Genomic DNA, 16,974 nt, shown 5'->3' with positions numbered 1-16,974 from the left:
GCTGGGAGGGGCCACAGAACTGAGGATGTCAGAGGCTGGGAGGGGCCACAGAACTGAGCCTGTCAGAGGTGGAGGAGCCACAAAACCCGGAATGCTGGAGGGGGGAGAATCCCTAGAACAGAACATCAAAGCTGGGACAGAGATAAGAGGGAGCTTAGAGCCTAAATGCCAGAATTGGCATAGAAGGCGAGAGTTAAGAAGGAACTTGGGACAGAGAATGTCCTTGGAAACAACTGTCTGGGGCTGAAGGGGCCTTGGCTGCCCCCAGTCCGCCTCCCTCATTTTCTAGCTGAGGAGGGGCTAGAGCCTGGGTCTGCTGCTCTTTCCATCAGCCAGGGCAGGGCCTCTCGGGCACCTGAATCCCTAAGGGGGGGTCAGAAGGACCAGACTGGGAGTGCGAGGTCCGCTTCTCAAGCAGCGCACTCACCTCTTTCCACCCACCGCTCAAAGTCCACGGGCTCTTTGGCATTGCTCTTCTCGATCCTTATGCTCCGCACTAACATCACAGAGATCAAGTGTGGCATCAGTGGTTAGTCAGCTCTCGTGGCTGTCCCATCCTTCCACCAGCTATCCCATAGGCTGTCCCATCCCACCCCCACGTCCTGGGGGGCGATGTTCTTGTGCCTGGGATGAGCCTCTGCCTAAAGGGAGCCCTGGGAGGCCAATGACAGAACCTGCAGGTGCATTCCTGAGTGCAGGGAGTGACAGGTCCTCCTCCATACTGCCCTGAGGAGTAGAATGTCACCTTTACAGATGACAAACAACTCCCCCCAAAAACTGTTAGGTCAGCAGTGTAAGTGCTGCTTCTGGTCTGGATCTGTGACTTCAACTGCACAGGGTCCTTCCCTCCTAGTCTTTGGTTAAGTGACTTGCCCAGGGTCACACAGTCAGCACACATCAGAGGCAGGATCCTCACAATGCTGCTTCACCCAGAGAAGGCCAAGGTGGGGGGGGGGAAATGACTCCCCCAAGGTCACACAGCAAACAGGTTTCAGAGGAAGTTCTCAAATCCCTTCTCCCTGACTCCAAAACACACTTGCCTCTCTTGTATATGAAGGTATTGAGGGTACCATGAGCTGGGGAAGGGAAGCCTCGGCAGACTACAGTTGATGGGATCTTGGGGAGAAGGGAGAGCCAAGGGAAGGCCAAGAGGAATGGATGCCAGCTTGGCCTCAGGAGGGTCGCAGGGGTTAAGCTGGAGGCAGGGGGGTGCTAGCAAATGTTTAGCAACCCACCTTGAGACCCCCCCCACCCCTCCCCCCAAGGATACTTTTATCCATCATTTTCTTAAGTCCACACAATCAACAGAACAGAATGGGGCCCTGGGGTGTGGTAGTTCACTGATTCAGGCTGCTCCCTGGGGCACACCCTTGGTGGGAGGGGAGGCAGGGCAGTGGAAGGGCAGACCCTGCTTCTGCCCCTCAGAGGAAGCAGCTGGCACTGAGTGGGAGCCCAGCCCAGGTGAGTAAGAGAGGGTGGCAGAGCAAGATCTAACAGGAAACTTGTGCCAACCTCTGGGGCCAGAAGAGGTTCTGGGTTCCTTTAACTAGGAATTCTGGGCTCTCTGAAAGTCTGCTAACTAAATAAATATTAGTAAAGAATTTTTGAAAAACCCAAACCCAACTTGGGAGGAATCAAAGGCCAAGGAAGCAGGCACTGCCTCTGTGGGGCCTGGGCTTGCAGGTGCTGGAGGAGGACACAGGTGAAGCTAGATTCCCTACAACCTTGGGGTACCCACAAATCAAGGCTGTGGATGGAGTTGGAAGGGGCCCTTCTTGGGACTCCTTCCCCTCCCTTTTCTTCCTCAACCCACTGCACCCTCACTCTCATTTCTTGGGATCTCATTTATTCTCTTCATGTCAATGGCCCCTCAGGGAGACAGCTCTCCAAACTGCATCTGGGGCCCAAATCCTTGCCCTTCTGACACCTACAGGATCTACCCTGGAAGCAACTCAACAGGTTCTAAACTGTGCTTGGTATCTTTTCCCCAAACCCAGTCCTCCCCCTGAAGTCCCTATTTCTCTCTGGGGCCCCACATTCATTCACTTGGCTTCCCATATTTGAACCCCTGGGGTCTGGAATGAAACAGCTGGAACAAGGGATGATCTGGGACCACAGCCTTTCGCCTCTGCCCCACACATACCCCAAAGGAATTCTATGGATTCCCCAAGCATCCCTGCCTAGCTGCATTCCCTTCTGGTGAGGTCCGTGTCTGGGCCCCTGTGAGAACAAAAGGGCGGCCATGAAGGTCAGAATCCTCCAGAGGAAATGAGCTGGACTCTCAGCTTTAAACAGGAATTTGGTGCTGGTGCCGAATGAATCCGCAGCAAAAATGCAGTGAAGCCAGGCTCTGGCAAACCGACCTTGTATGTTTTCAGTAAGGTCTTTTGCCAAACACCTCTGCAGTGGGGGCTGGGGGAACTTCTTGCGTCTGGGAAGGGTTGGGCTGAAGGCTTAACTGGGTTAGGAACCCTTCAGCCATGCTCTCCCGGCCATGCCCACCCTGCCCCAGGCCAATGGACAGTGGGCCCTCCCCCTTACCAAAGTAGCACTGGAGGGAGAGTCTTTCAATCTTCACGTGTTTGTGAAAACAAATAATGAACTCCTGGGGGAACATCCCCGTGGTGGTCCAGAACGTGCTGGCATTCCTGCAGATGAGAGGGAGGAGGTTCTTTCAGAAGCCAGGTAAGGCCAATCCATGACTGTGAAGACAAACCATAAAATGACAGGGTGGGGTGGAGAAAACGCTGCCCTGGGACAAAGGGCTTTCATATTCATAGTGGGGATCCTACTGGGGCTTCTTGGCCGGTGGAATTACTAGGGAGAAAACTCCCTCCACCTTCTCTTCCACTTAAAGTCTTGGAGAGCTGCCTGGGCCATTGAGGAGCTGGGTGACTGACAGCAGAGGGAGCCTGGGAGAGTCCCACTCTCTGCCCATTACACTGTTCCTCAGGGGTGGCTGGCAGATACTGACAGGTCTCAAACCCATCAGTGAGTTAGGGGATGTACACCCAAGCATGTGAAGTCTATCCCTGCCTGAATGGGCGCAGGAGGCCCATTTGTTCCCATGGCCATAAAGGCGGCTAAAGTAGGCGTTTGGGGCACCTAGAGCTTGGACAAGCATCAAAGATGCCAAGGGTGCCCACTGTATCCCAGGCCATCACCAGTCATGCTGACTTTTGTCCTGGCCCTGGATTCGGAAGACCAGAAGAGAGTGAGGCTGACGACTTTGTGCAGCCCTGCCTCGCTCGGCACCCGTGTTGTCTTCTTCAGAACACTACTGAGGATGAGCCAGGCAAAGTCACAAGGCCCAGACTAGAGCCCAGCTCTCCCAGGGCTCTGTCTGCTCCCTCCCCTTAGCTCATTAGCAGTTGTAAAGTAGGCCCTACTGACTTCAATGAACCCTTCCAGTGGCCGCCTCCCAAGCATCCTTCAGTGAATAAACAGTTATTAAGCCTCTACCAGTGCCAGGCAAAGCGCGAAGCAGTGAAGACCTAAAGAAAGGAAACAGGGTCCTGCCCTCAAGGAGCTCCCAGTCTAACAGAGATGAGGAACAAACAGAACCAGGTACAAATAAGGCATAAACAGGCCAAACTGCAAACAACCAACACTCACTTTTGTGATGTGCACACCCCCTGAGCACCACCACAGGGCCATGTTTATGGTGCTTTCACATGTGAGGCCTCACGACCAGAACGGCCTGGGTTCAAGTCCTGACTCACAGATGCTGACTGTGATCCTCACTTTTCAGTGACCCAGGAAGTTCTCTGAGATGAATGCAGAGGTCATGATGTACCTTGGTGGACGGAGCTCCTGTATCAAGGAAGCCACAGGTCCCATCCTTGTCCCTCTGGGCCTCTCACTAGGCTGCCCACCCGTGGGTCCTTGCCCTGACAACGGACCTCTGGCCTTGGCCTGAGCCAGGCCCACTCTCTTGACACTCTACCTCTCAAACACAGACTTATCAAGGGCATTTCATGAAAAGATTTCCCCCCCAAGGCATCTCTCCAGATTCTAATTGCAAGAACTTCATTACTGTGAGATCCTGGAGGGCAGAGACTAATGGGATTTTTTTTTGCCTCCCTTTGTATCCCAAGTGCTTGGTATAGAACGGGAGGGGGGGGGGGCTTAAAAACTGCATGGTGACTCTCCAATAATTCAGAAGTTTTCAAATTTATATACAGTTTTCCTTAATCTTTATGTTGTGTTTACTGTGTACCTGGCACTGTACTAAGTGCTTCACAAGAATATCTCACTTAGGACAACAACCCCTGGAGGGAGATGCTGTTTTATAGATGGGGAAACTGAGGCAGAGGGTCCATGACTTGCCCAGGGTCACACAGCTAGTAAACACCTGAGGCCATATATGAAGGTGGGTATTCCTGGCACTTCATGCATTGTTCCACTCACTCTTCTACCCCTTGTTAGGTGATAAATATTTCCCTCTCCATAACTGTAACCTCCCCCTCACCTCCAGTTTTCGACATTAAGATCTTTACTCATCTGGAATCTGTGCACTATTAGGTGTAAGCTCCTGGTCTAAAGCAATTTTTTGCCAGCTGCTTTCTAGGTCCACCAGAAGTCTGTGTTCCGTTACAGGGACTTATTTTCTCAAATGTGCTTATTTTATGTACTCCACTGACCCATATCTGTTTTTCAAACCTAATAACAGATGGTTTTTAGTGATCACTGCTTTGGAGTCAAATCTGAAATCCTATAGACGGAAACATTCCATCCTTCTTTTGTTTTCATACTAGCTCTCTCGATTCTTTGGGCCTTTTGTTTCATTCTATAAAGTATCTTTTGAGTAATGTTAGCATAGCACTAAATTCAGAGGGTAATCCGGGTACTGCAGTAATTTTTACTATACTGACATTGCTGAAACATTGACACTGGATCTTTAATTATTAGGTCTTTTTTTTTTTTATGATCAGGGCATAGAGATACACAGTTTGCAAGGGATTTCAGAGGCCAACAAGTCCAAACCCCACATTAGAAAGACAAAGAAATTGAAGATCAGAGAAGTTAAGGGGCCTGTCCAGGGTCACACAGCTAGTCAGTGTCAGAGGTGGGGTATGTACCTAGATCTCACTGACTTCAAGTCCAGGCCACCTCTGGAAATGCTTGTTATTTTGTTGTTGCTGTCCAGTCATTTTTTCAGTTGCGTCTGACTCTTTGTGACCCCATTAGGGGTTTTCTTGGCAGAGACACTGGAGAGGTTTGTCATTTCCTTCTCAGGTTCATTTTCCAGATGAGGAAACTGAGGCAAACAGGGTGAAGTAACTTGCCCAGGGTCCCACAGCTAGTAAGTGTCTGAGGCCAGATTTGAACTTGGGAAGATGAGTCTTCCTGACTCCAGGCCCAGCACTCTATCTACTGAGCTACCTAGCTGCTTATTCCTTTTTTTTTTTTTTAATAAATGGTAAATTACAAAAGTGTAAGGTTGCAATTACCTTTTATGCTGCTCTGCTTAACTGATTTCAGGAAGAATATTCTAATTGTGGTTTATGTGTTCTTTTTTTTGTCAAATAAAAAAATTTATCAGTTAACAAAGGATAGAGTTGCCCTTGATGAGTTCAATTCACCTGACCCAGAACCACATTCAATGAACTAGGAGAATTTGTGGATGTGAGAGCTGAGCCCCCATTAGTGATCTCAGAAAGAGTGAGGGGAATGGGGAAGAGGCCACAGGGCTAGAGAAGGATCAGTGACCCAATCTTCAAAAAAAGAGGATTCCTGGCAAAATTCAGAGGCTATTATTGTCCAGATGGTTTGTGAATATCTAGAAAAGGGAGCTACTTCTTCCTGGAGACACTGTTTCCTTCCAGTGGACTGTAAGCTTCCTGAGGGCAGAAGCTACTTCACCTTTGTCTTTGTATTCCTAGAACCTAGAAAGGTGCCTGGCATACAGCAGGAACTTAATAAATGCTTGCTGAATGAATGAGTGAGTGAGCAGTGAACACAAAAGAACCATCTGGCTTCATCAAGAACAGGACCCTCCCTTCCCACTCACCAGAAAGGCTCCAGCAAAGGCCTCAGGAGCCTGCCTAGGGATGCTCCTGTGCTAGGGCCCCTTGCTAAAGTACATATAAGACCCCAGTCTTGGTTGCCATGTTGGTCCCAGTTCAGCAGATGGGGTGAAGGGAGCCCTCAGAGTGTCCCTTCATTACACCAGAATACCATTTCCTTTTTCAACAGGCAACTAGACTGATAGGTAAGAGGAATGTTATGGATTACAGATATAGATCTCAGATTTTGGCAAAGAATCCAACAAAGTCTCTTCCAAAATTCTTGTGGATGGTGAAAGGCGAAAGATATGAGCTGACTGATTATTTCCAAATACAGATGAAGCATCTTTTTTTTATTTTTTGGTTTCTGTGTGTGCATGTTTTCTTTTGCAACACAGCTAATACAGAAATATGTTTTGAATGGCTTCACATGTAAAACTCACATCAGACTACTCTCCTCAAGGAGTGGTGGAGGGGCCAGAAGAAGGGAAAGAGTTTAAGAGTTCAAAATTTTAAAAAGCGAATATAAAAATTTTTAAAATATAATTGGGAAATATTTAACAAAATAAATAAAAATGTTTTTTAAAAAGAAAAGAGATGAGGCTAGATGAGCAGTTCGGAGGCTCAGTAGTCCCACCAAGCAATACCTTCTATAAGCTGGACGTCATCTTTTGCCTGGGCCTGATGACCAGGTCCCCTCTATCTGCCTAGTTTCCTTGGGGTCGTCAGCCCTCATGGTTCAGCCTATAGCCACAATTCCCTTGTTGCTTCCTCTACTTTTTGTTAAGACAAACCAAGAAATAATTGGTTGCTCTTCTGGCAAATACAGAAAGCTGTGGGGCATGGCAGAGAAAGTGAAATCCCTCCCTGTTCCCATATCACAGACAGGGTGGCCTTGTGGTCTGTTTACCAAACTCATCTGTTACTTCTTTCAGTTCTGCTGGGCTGCAGGAATTCTTCCTCTCTGCTGGCCAGGTTCCATCTTTTGAGGGACAAGCGTCAGGGGCCATCAAAATTACCAAGAAAAGTCACTTCTCCCCGGGTCTGGAGGGGAAGGTTGAATCCCAGCCTGGCTACTTTGTAACCTGGGCACAAGCCATCTAATATCTCTCTGCCTCTGCTACCAAACTAATAGTAGCTAGCATTGATACAGTGCTTTGTAGTTTACAAAATGCCTTTTCTCCGATGATCCTCAGAACCCTATGAAATAAAGTGTGACAGCAATGGGGTGGTTTGTGTAAAATCCTTTCCAGTCATAAAGTGCAGAGCACAGTTCAGCCGTTACCGTTATTCTTGTCGCGGGACAGGTATCTGCGGGCCTCAGTTTCCTTTTCCGTAAAATAGCTCCCAAGAAGGGGGAGAGAAAGCCGGACGGGGGGGAGGGGGTGTCGTCCACGAATGGATGGGAGCAGGAGAGAGGTTAGGACTGCTCCACGCCTTTGAGACCTGGGGTCGGTCGATTCTCCAGGGTCACCTTAGCTCACCAGGGGATGTGAGAGCACGAAGGAGGGCCCCAGGGCCTACTGACGCCGTCTAGGGGGACCCGGTCAGACCCTGGACCCTGGCTCCAGCACTCCGGGCCTGCGTGGCCCAGCCCGGCCTCAGTTTCCCGCCCCGTCCAGGGGGGCCCTGGCCTCCCTTCCCTGCCCAAGCCTCGGTCAGACCCTCTGGGGGCAGCCCCGGGCGCGCCCGCCCCACACCCCAGACCTCACCCATCAATAATGTTCTCGGGCGGGTACTTCTCGTCGCTGGACGTGGCCAAGATGACCTCGGTGCCCTCGGAGGCCAGGCACAGATCGACTACGCGCATGGCGGCACCGAGGGGAGGGGGGCCGGTGACGGAGGAGGGGGGTCGCCCGGCAACCAGAGGGCGGCGCCAAAGCGCGGCCAGCGGGAAGGGAGGGCGGAGACAGAGGGCGGAGTTGCCGGGCAACTGGAGGCGGGGCCAGAACGTGGAAGGCGTGGCGTTGCCTAGCAACCGGGAGGCCGTAGGCTCCAAGCGGCTGGAGAGGCGTTACCTAGCGACCGGGGCAGGGCTCCACTGTGAACCAGTTGCCAGGACTGGAGCCTCCGCGAAGGAATTCCGGCCGTGCCCCGACCAGTCCGCAGCAGCGTTCCGCCTTCTGCCTGGACCATGGGACTGAACCTAACCAGACAGTTCTCCTTCTTGGCTACTTCCCTTGCTGATCTCATCATGAATTTAATCACCATCTATGTAGATCTATCCCAGATCTACCCCTCTGCCTACCTCCAATCTCGGCTCTCCAACTGCCTTTCAGACGTCTTTAACTGGATGTCCAGTAGACATCTTGAACTCAGTATGTCCTAAACTGAGTTCGTTATGTTCCCCACCCCTAACCTCCTCCACCTTTAAATGTCCCTATTACAGCAGAAGCAACACCATCCTTCCAGGCCCCAGGCTCACAACCTAGAAGTCAGTCTGGACTCCTCTCTCCCTCTCACTCCCCTCCACCCCCATCCAAGCTGTTGGACATATCCATTTCACCTTTGCAGATCTCTTGTCGACTTCACCTTTGCAACATCTCTTGTAGATTTCACTTGTGGGGCATCTCTTGTCCATTTCACCTGTGCAGCATCTCTTGAATATGCTTGATTTTCTCAGACGTTGCCCCCACCCTGGTGCAGGCCCCCATCATCTCACACTTGGGCTATTGCAGTCCCTGCTGGTGAGTCTGTTTCCTGACATCCCTCCCTGACTCCACTCTATCCTTCATTCATTTATCAAGGTGACCTTCCTAAAGTTTAGGTCTGTGTCACCCTCTCCTATTCAGTAAATTCCCTTGACTCCCTATCACCTCCAGGATCAAATTTAAAATCCTCTCTTTGGCATTCAAAACCCTACCCTTCCAGTCTTCTTTTTGCTGTACTCCCCTCTACATACTCTGCAATTCAGTAGCACTGGTTTCCTGGATGTTTCACAAACAGGACCCTCTATCTATCAGACCCTCTGGCTGTTGCTCATGCCTGGAATGCTCTCACTCCTCATCTCTGCCTCCTGGCTCCCTTTAATGAACTGACTTCTTTTAATCTCAGCTAAAATCTTCTACCTTTTACAGGAAGCCTTTCCCAGTTCTCCTTAATGCTAGGGCCTTCCCTCTGAGATTACCCTCAGTTTATCCTGTCTGTATCTTGTTTTTGCATAGTTGTTTGCATATATCTCCTCTAGACTGTGAGCTCTTTGAGAACAGGGACTGTCTTGCCTTTCTATCCCCAGCCCTTAGTAGTATATGACCTTCTACATAAGTGCTTGCTTATTAAATATTTGTTGGCGACTTAATTTGACTCTGGGTTACAGATATAACCCCACATCACAATTGCTATAGAGATGGAGATATTTCCCCAGGATCCATCAGCATTAATACAGTTGTATTTGAAAATAGTAGAATGTTTTAGTAGTAGTAGTTTTCATGAAAAATTCAAGGAGAAAGCAGCCAGAAGAGAAGTGGATCCTTCTTGGGACCATGAGGCCAGGGCCTCTGGGTCAGGACATTCTACTCAGCAGAGCCCAACTTAAAGAAAGGGACAGAGACCACTACACCCAAATGCTTTGACTGTGGCTGAGGTTGTGAATATGTGAGGAGATGATCATACTAGGCTAGATGAATTGCCCAGTACTCCTTCTCCTCTAATTCCAAGTTGGAGATTGAAGCAATTGCCTTGATTTCTCCCCATGAGAAAGAAGAGTTTAGAGAAGCTTGTAGTCTGCAGATGCCCTTGAACTGCTCCCTTTCCCCCTCTCATCTTTGTCTAATTACTGTTTATTCTCATTCTTTATTAAAAATTACCATTAGGTGCTATGTACTTAACTGAAGGGTTTTCCAGAGTTTGTTCATATGAACCAGCTCTTAAATTTTCACTGTGAGCATTTACACTTCAGAAATCAGCAAATCAGGGCTTGACTGACTGCTTTATTGCTTGTCTAGACAAGAATATGATGGAGAGAATGTTAATAAGCAGATTCAACTTAAAAGTGTGTTGAATGCACATTATTTTTTCTTCTGGAGTCTTCTCTCTTGCCTCTCACTCAGAACCTTCACTCATTCATCCTAGGGAGGAGTCATAGAGTGGAACCTCCTGGTCCCAGGTAACCATGGGAGATCTCAGCAGCCTGCTTCTCCCTGAGTCCCTTCACTTTGCATCTGCCTGGTTTCAGCTCCACAGAACAAGATGCCCCTCCCACGACAACATCACTTCCAAGCTCACCACCTGGCAACCAACTCAACTGACTGATACCACCTCCCTCAGCCTCCTCTCCTTTAAATCATCGGTCTGGAGGGGGACTACCAAACTGCCCCCAATACCTTCCTTTATACAGGGCAGGTACTGAACTTTAGCTCTCTCCACTTTGCATCTGCTGCCCTGCCTGATTTCAGCTCCACAGAACTCAACTGTCCTAGGGCAGAGACAAGGAACCACTCAGGGTTTCCCATGTGACACACACTAAGATACCAAGTCCTTTTTAGCAATGGGTTACTACTTCCAATCCAATAAACACTGATTATGCACCTACCAGGTACAGAATCAATTCATAAAGACAATCCCTGCCCTCAAGGAACTTACAATTTAAAGGGGGAGACAACACAGAAAAAGAGTCAGGAAAGGGGAGCAATGAGAAAAGGAGCGGTTTAAGATGAAAGGAAGTTTGCTGATTATGGAGTACTCATTCCAGAGAGCACAGTGGAAGTGAAGGCAGATGTAGAGTGGGACTTTGAGTGTTCAGAATCACTGGGATGGAAAGAGCAGAAGGGGTGCTGCCTGTGCTAACTATTGAGGAATGAGTTCAGGGTATGTCAGGGGTTGGAGAGAAGTCTTTTGAGGGAAGCAGGTGATTAGACCGTTCCAAATATGCCTTTGAGATCCAGTTGCATGGCAAGTGGCAATGTTGTGTCCTGTGGAGCCCTTATCAGACCTCACAGAGCTAGAGAGGGAATGAGAGTTTGGACAGGGGCTAGCCTGCTGCCGGAGAATGCCTTGGAGGGTGGGAGGTGGAAAGAGTCTTGTTTCTGACTGGACCACCTGGACCTGGTTCTGGAGATGGCCCTGAGGCATTTTATTCCGTGTGTGCAGAAATAAATGATCTGGATTCATGTTATAAATTCAGTGCCTTTTTTTTTTTAAACAACACCCTTTTTGGGAAATCCTAGATCTGAGCCACAGCCTAATTTGTCTCTGGGGTGCAAGAGTTGGGGTTTAATGAGGCAATGGGGATGAGAAAGGGGCTCCTAAACCTTCTCATTAGAGACTAAGTTCCCCTAAGACTGATCTTGGTGCAGACAGAAAACCTGGGTCCAAAGCAAAAGGGCCCCTTAGTGTAGAAGGGAGTGGTGCCGAACCCTAGGCCCTTGGGACCATCATTGGTTCCACAATGCCAGACTTATATTTGATCAGGTTGTTTCCCCTGATAGAATGATATAAGCGACTTGAGAGCAAGGACTGTTTTTATTTTTATTTTTGTATCCTCAGTACCTAGAGCATAGAGTAGTCACTCAATAAATGCTTGCTGTTTAATTGATTGAGTTCCATTGGAGGATGGAGGTTTCCACGTTGGAAATTCCCTATAAAATCATAGGTCCAGAGTAAAAAAAAAAATCAACTCGAAGATCCAGTTTGCCAAAATATCTGGATCCTATGTCAGCAAATATATTAATTAAATCTCTCCTAGCTTTGTGTCATCTGCTAACTTGGTAAACATGCCGTACAAGTCATCAATAAAAAATAGTAAATAGTAAAAAAGGCAACTATAGATCCCTGGGGCACTCCAATAGAGACTTCCTTTTAATGACCATTAACTCCTTTTTAGTAGGTATGACTAATCAGATTTTTTGTGGTATGGTATAATACAGTAATGGACTTGGAATCTGAAAGAACTGGGTTCTAATGTGACCTCAGACACTGCCTAGCTCAATGTCCATGTGCAAGCCTTTTAACCTCTTAGTCTCCTTATCCATAAAATGGGGATAATAATTCTAGTAGGACCTCAGAGGGTTATTAAGTGAGAAAATGTTTGGTAAACTTTAAATTGCTATATAAATCTTAGCTATTATCATTAATATTATATAGTTCTCATTTCTTCATCTTTTCCACACTATGGTAATCAGACGCTTTGTAAATTGCTTTGCTAAAATCTAAGTAAATGTTTCTGACACAGCTAGGTAGTTCAGTGGATAGAGCATTGGGTCTGGAGTCAGGAAGACCTGAATTCAAATCAGGCCTCAGATACTTATTGTGTGACCCTGGACAAGTCACTTCACCCTGTCTGCCTCAGTTTCCTCATCTGTAAAATGAGCTAGAAAAGGAAATGGCAAACCACTCCAGTATCTTTGCCAAGAAAACCCCAAATGGGGTCACAGAATTAGACACAACTCAACAAGTAAATCTATCCCTATTATAGCAATCAATTAAAAAAAACTTTTTATTATTAACTTAAGTATTTCAATAGACAAAAAAAGAGGACTGCATACAAAACTCTCAATTTCTGTTATAAAGTTTTTTAAGTGTCTGTATAATTATTAATTAAGTCTATTAACCCTGTCCAGAAACCAAATGAGGCGAATAAAGCATGCTCCGTTCTCGACAAAGTTGGGTTTTGTGACCACCATTTCCATTTCTAGATAATTACTAACATTTTAAATGTTTCTCTCCTCTTTTGCCCTCACTAATACGGAATTAGTGAGATCCAAGACCTGTGTAGCCCATCTGCATGCAGCATGAGGCTGTCAGCTGCTTTGGTGAAATCGACCACATTTCCATGATCAGCCAGGTCACCTGACCCAAGGATATAAGGGGAGTCCCTATGACCTGGTCTTGAGGACCTTAGCACCAGCTTCCCCTTAATATAGTTCCTGCTACGAAGCTGAACAGAATTGTGATGAGGTCAAGAGGTCAGGGAGTCCAGGGACCCCAATAACCAGAGTCCCCGGAAAGCAGTCTGGAATGCATTTACGCACTGCACTCAAGCATTCTTTAAGTCAAGGTGGTGTAGATTTATTGTTATGCTTTACAGAGGGCGAGGTCTTAGGGAACCTGCAACCTTAAAGGGTTAGAGTTAAAGTTTTTATAGAATAACCATAGTAAAACCTGTGCCAATTATGCTTACTAGGTGAGTCAGGGCAGGAATAGGGAAGAGTTAAGGAATAGTCAGTTCTTAAAGGAACATGCACTTTTAATATCTACTGGACAGGCATATTGCCCAGGATTCACTGGGAAATAGCCCAAGGGGGGGGGGGGGGGGGGCTGCATGGAGGTGTGGTTTTAGGCTTAAAAAGTCACTAAGTCAGCTAGCAATGAGGGCTGACTGAGAAAACTCAGGCAGTCCCCGTTAATGTCTTGTTAGACAAGATTAGATGTTGGGAATAAATTTCTATTCCAAGCTACCGAGGGATTCTGGATGTGTATAAAGAGCTAGGGAGTATACTTACGTCTGAGTCCAGGATATATATCATAGGCATGACCCAGTACACAGCTGCCAGTATGCAGTTGGGTCAAATCACTAAATTCTGTAAGTGCAGCTGGCCACTATCAGGAAGACAGAGAAGTATTTTGCTAGAGTATGCTGCCCTTGAGCTAGAGAGAAACTACCTGAGACAGTGTTTTGAGGCTAGGGAGAAATGTGATTTCACAAACTGGGGTTCAAGCACAAGCACCCCATCAGAAGCCCACTGGTTTGCAGACAAACACAGGCTTCCCTTTCTGGAATATCAGGAGGATATCTGCTCTTCTCCAGTCCTGGGGCACCTTTTCCTTCCTCCAGTTTTTCAAAGATTAGCAGCAGTAGCAGTAGCAGCAGTAGAAAACATTTAAAAGCCCAGACCAGTTTAGACCAGGGCTTCTTAAACTTTTTCCACCCTCGACCCCTTCAGCACTTCTTAAACTGTGGCCCATAGTTTAAGAATGGAGATAGCTTAGGGGCAGCTAGGTGGTGCAGTGAATAGAGCACAGGCCCTGGAGTCAGGAGGACCTGGGTTCAGATCCGACTTCAGACACTTAACACTTACTAGCTGTGTGACCTTGGGCAAATCACTTAACCCCAATTGCCCTCCAAAAAAGCAAAAAACAAACAAACAAAAAGGATGGAGATAGCTCAAGCCTGGGGGTGGTTTGGTGTAGGTGGAAGGGAGTGGTCTGGTACATATTTTATGATGGGTGACATCAGCTCCTCATTGGAAGGGTATATAAACTGGGAGCTCCCCACCATAAGTATTTTTGGTCTAAGGGAGTCGACCAAATGACCATCCTTTATTAGTAACTTACTGGTCTTATTAATAAAATGATTAAATTTTCCCAGAAAATGTCTCTTGACATAGTTGCAGGTGGTTTATGATGTTGATAATGTTTTTAACTGTTTACCTCCCAGCTAAGGTAGATAGGCTGGGACTGTCTTAATATCCCCTTCAGTGATTGTTGATGGTCACAATGCTTTGCACTTAATGAATGCAAATGGCCCCTACAGGGTAATCTGCTGTGCCAGGGAGTTTCACTATTAGGTTAAGGAGTAAGGACCTCATTCCAAGGCAATGGGGAGACACCTAGCCAATAGTGTTGTGGGATAAATTGGAGAGGCAAAGACTAGAAAGTGGAAGACCAGATAGGAGACTAGTAATAGGTCATGTCTGAGGTGATAAGGACCTGGACCTGGTGGGAGAAGGATGTCAGAAAAGAGAGGGAGAGGAAGGAAAATGACCAGTCTTAGGCATTCATCAAGTAACGTCTCACACTGTCATAGGCCCTGGCTAGACTCTAAGCACCATAGGAGGAATAGTCTCACTTCAACTTTTCATCTCCCCTCAATGCTCAGTACAATGTTCTGTTGTAGTCTGTCTTTGGTTCTTGGAGAGTACCCCGATATCAGGAAGAAGCCAAGACCTGGAAGTGAATCCGATTTAAGTGAGGCTGGGTTGTGAAAGTTCACTAGCCTCACTTTCTCCTCTGGAGCCATCTGGGTCCAGTGGCCAAAGGGATGTATTGAATGAAGGCAAAGATGACTCTGACGTTCCACGCTGGCCCTTGGCTGTTCAATTTTTTAATTTTTCCTATGATTATCATCTCAATGGCCTTCTATTTCACACTTTGCCACTGGGGACTATGTGAATCCATGAATTTGATAGTTAAATCAAGGTGTGATTGATTCACAATGTCACTAATTCCTCAACTCCTGCTCCCAGGGTTAGGCTAAGTCCCCCAGAGGGTGGCTGACTATTTTCCCTTCAATGTTAGGAACAATTCTGGGGGCCAGGGTTTTTAGTACAGTTGCTCTCAAGCCCCCATGGGTGTGCTCCACAAGAGTTATAAGCCAAGCTTAATTAGGTTTTAGAAAGGATATTTTATTAAGCAGGTATAGCAAGAATAGTTGTTACAGAAACTGCCCCTCCCCAACTAAGAATGTACTTTCCCTCTGCATACACAAAATCCTTGGGGAGAGTGGGTTCAAACTTAGAGAGCTCATTTGACCAAAGTGTAAACTCAAAGTTCTTGGAAATTCTTTTTTCTCTTTGTAGAGTTCTTATGTAGCTCCCTTCTGGGAACGCTGCTGGGCTCTGAGGCTTGGTGATCTCATGAAACCCTTTCCTCAATATGTTCAGTTTGTCCTGGCTGTGCATCTCTGCTCCGAATGCAGATGCTGACATCAGCCACTGTCATTCCAAGTCCATTGCTATCATCTCTTAGGAAAAGTCCAGAGCTTTTGAGGTTCTCAAGGACATCAACTAGTCAAGGGGAAGGAAAAGGAAACTCCATCCTCTCTCCTTCAAAGCAGTTTCTTTTCAGGAGTCCTTGACACTGGATTCAACCACCACTCAACTGACCTGCTGCTGGAATCTGAGATGGCTTGCAGTTAAGAGGTAGGGCCAGATGATTCAAAGTCCCTTTGAGCCTTCAAAAAAAAATTAATGATTCATAGCTAGTTTATTTTTGAATGATTGTTTCTCTGGACTTCCTATGGTTCTATTAATTGGGGAGAGGAGGGTGACAATAGTCATAGGTTTCAAACTGAAAAGACTTTGGTTAGACACCTTCTAATCCAACCCCTCACCTTTTTCAGATGAGGTACTAAGGTTTAGAAAGGTTTAGCTATTTACTTAGGATCACACAGTTGCAAGTAGCAGAACTAGGACTGGCATGTCAGTTCCTCTGATTTAAAATCCAAGCCTCCTTCCAACATACTAGGATACCTTTTGGTAATAAATATTCATTAAGCACCTACTATGTGCCAGGGTTGGGGACACAAAGAAAGGGGAAATACAGTTCCAGATCTCAAGCTTCCTCCTTTTATAGGTAGCAGAGCAAAGTGGTGATTTTGGCTTCAGAGGATTTAGGTTTGAATCCCCTACCCTTGTGCCCCTGCCAGTCACTTAAGCCCTCTGGACCTCGGTTGTCTAAGGTGGAAGTTGGTAACACTTTCAGTTTCTGAGAAGGTGTCCAAGTGGACACAGTGCTGGGTCTGCAGTCAGCAAGACTCGTCTTCCTAAGATCAAAAATTCAGCCTCTGACACTTCCCGTGTGACCCTGGGCAAGTCACTTTCTACCGTTTGCCTCAGTTTCCTCATCTGTAAAATGAGCCTGAAAAGGAAATGACCAACCACTCCAGTGTCTCTGCCAAGAAAACCCCCCAATGGGGGCGGGGTTCCAGTGAGTTTTCATAAGCTGCTCACCTATCCCCGGACGGTGCACTCCAGGAACCCAGCCCTGGCACAGTTGGGTGCCCGCTGCTGGCCCTCCCCCAGCAGGCACGGTAGGAGAAGACCCAGAAAGGAAGTCTGGGCCTGCGCCCGCGGCGTAACCAGGGGAGCCGCCCATCCGTTAGACTGTGAGCCCCCTGCGGGCAGGGACTTCTCCGTCTGGATCCCCAGCCAGCAGCACGGAACCGCGGCACCGGGAGAGCACCTTTAGTCACTCATCCGATGCCCCCTTTCCTTAGGCCCCGTCTCCTCCCCTCCTCTCCCCTCCCCAA

General features: G+C 47.5%; 1 protein-coding gene and 1 long non-coding RNA gene across 4 annotated transcripts in view; both read right to left on the bottom strand.

The window, feature by feature from the left end:
• LOC138164961 (intraflagellar transport protein 25 homolog) overlaps window positions 1-7,898 on the bottom strand; it is a 9,266-nt gene extending 1,368 nt beyond the window's left edge. The window contains exons 1-3 of one of the 3 annotated variants that reach the window (XM_069092960.1): window positions 7,721-7,889; window positions 2,542-2,648; window positions 428-496 (exon numbers count right to left, since the gene is read on the bottom strand). In XM_069092960.1, the coding sequence (XP_068949061.1) occupies window positions 428-496; window positions 2,542-2,648; window positions 7,721-7,818 (274 nt within the window). In that variant the 5' untranslated portion in view covers window positions 7,819-7,889. Of the gene's footprint in view, window positions 1-427; window positions 497-2,541; window positions 2,703-7,720 lie in introns of all 3 variants that reach the window. The other 2 variants (XM_069092962.1, XM_069092961.1) reach the window with 2 other exon arrangements.
• A 7,430-nt stretch (window positions 7,899-15,328) lies between these two features.
• Window positions 15,329-16,968, bottom strand: LOC138164812 (uncharacterized). Its single transcript, XR_011169191.1, has 2 exons — window positions 16,676-16,968; window positions 15,329-15,897 (listed from the first exon to the last, which is right to left on the bottom strand). It is a non-coding gene; the product is annotated as an uncharacterized lncRNA (long non-coding RNA).
• Window positions 16,969-16,974: the final 6 nt, after the last annotated feature.

Source organism: Petaurus breviceps, unplaced genomic scaffold, assembly GCF_028583685.1.
Source record: "Petaurus breviceps papuanus isolate PSGF00001 unplaced genomic scaffold, PetGlider_PUasm1.0 207, whole genome shotgun sequence".
In the NCBI taxonomy this organism is placed as follows: Eukaryota; Metazoa; Chordata; class Mammalia; order Diprotodontia; family Petauridae; genus Petaurus; species Petaurus breviceps.
This window is presented reverse-complemented; position numbering and strand designations above follow the sequence as displayed.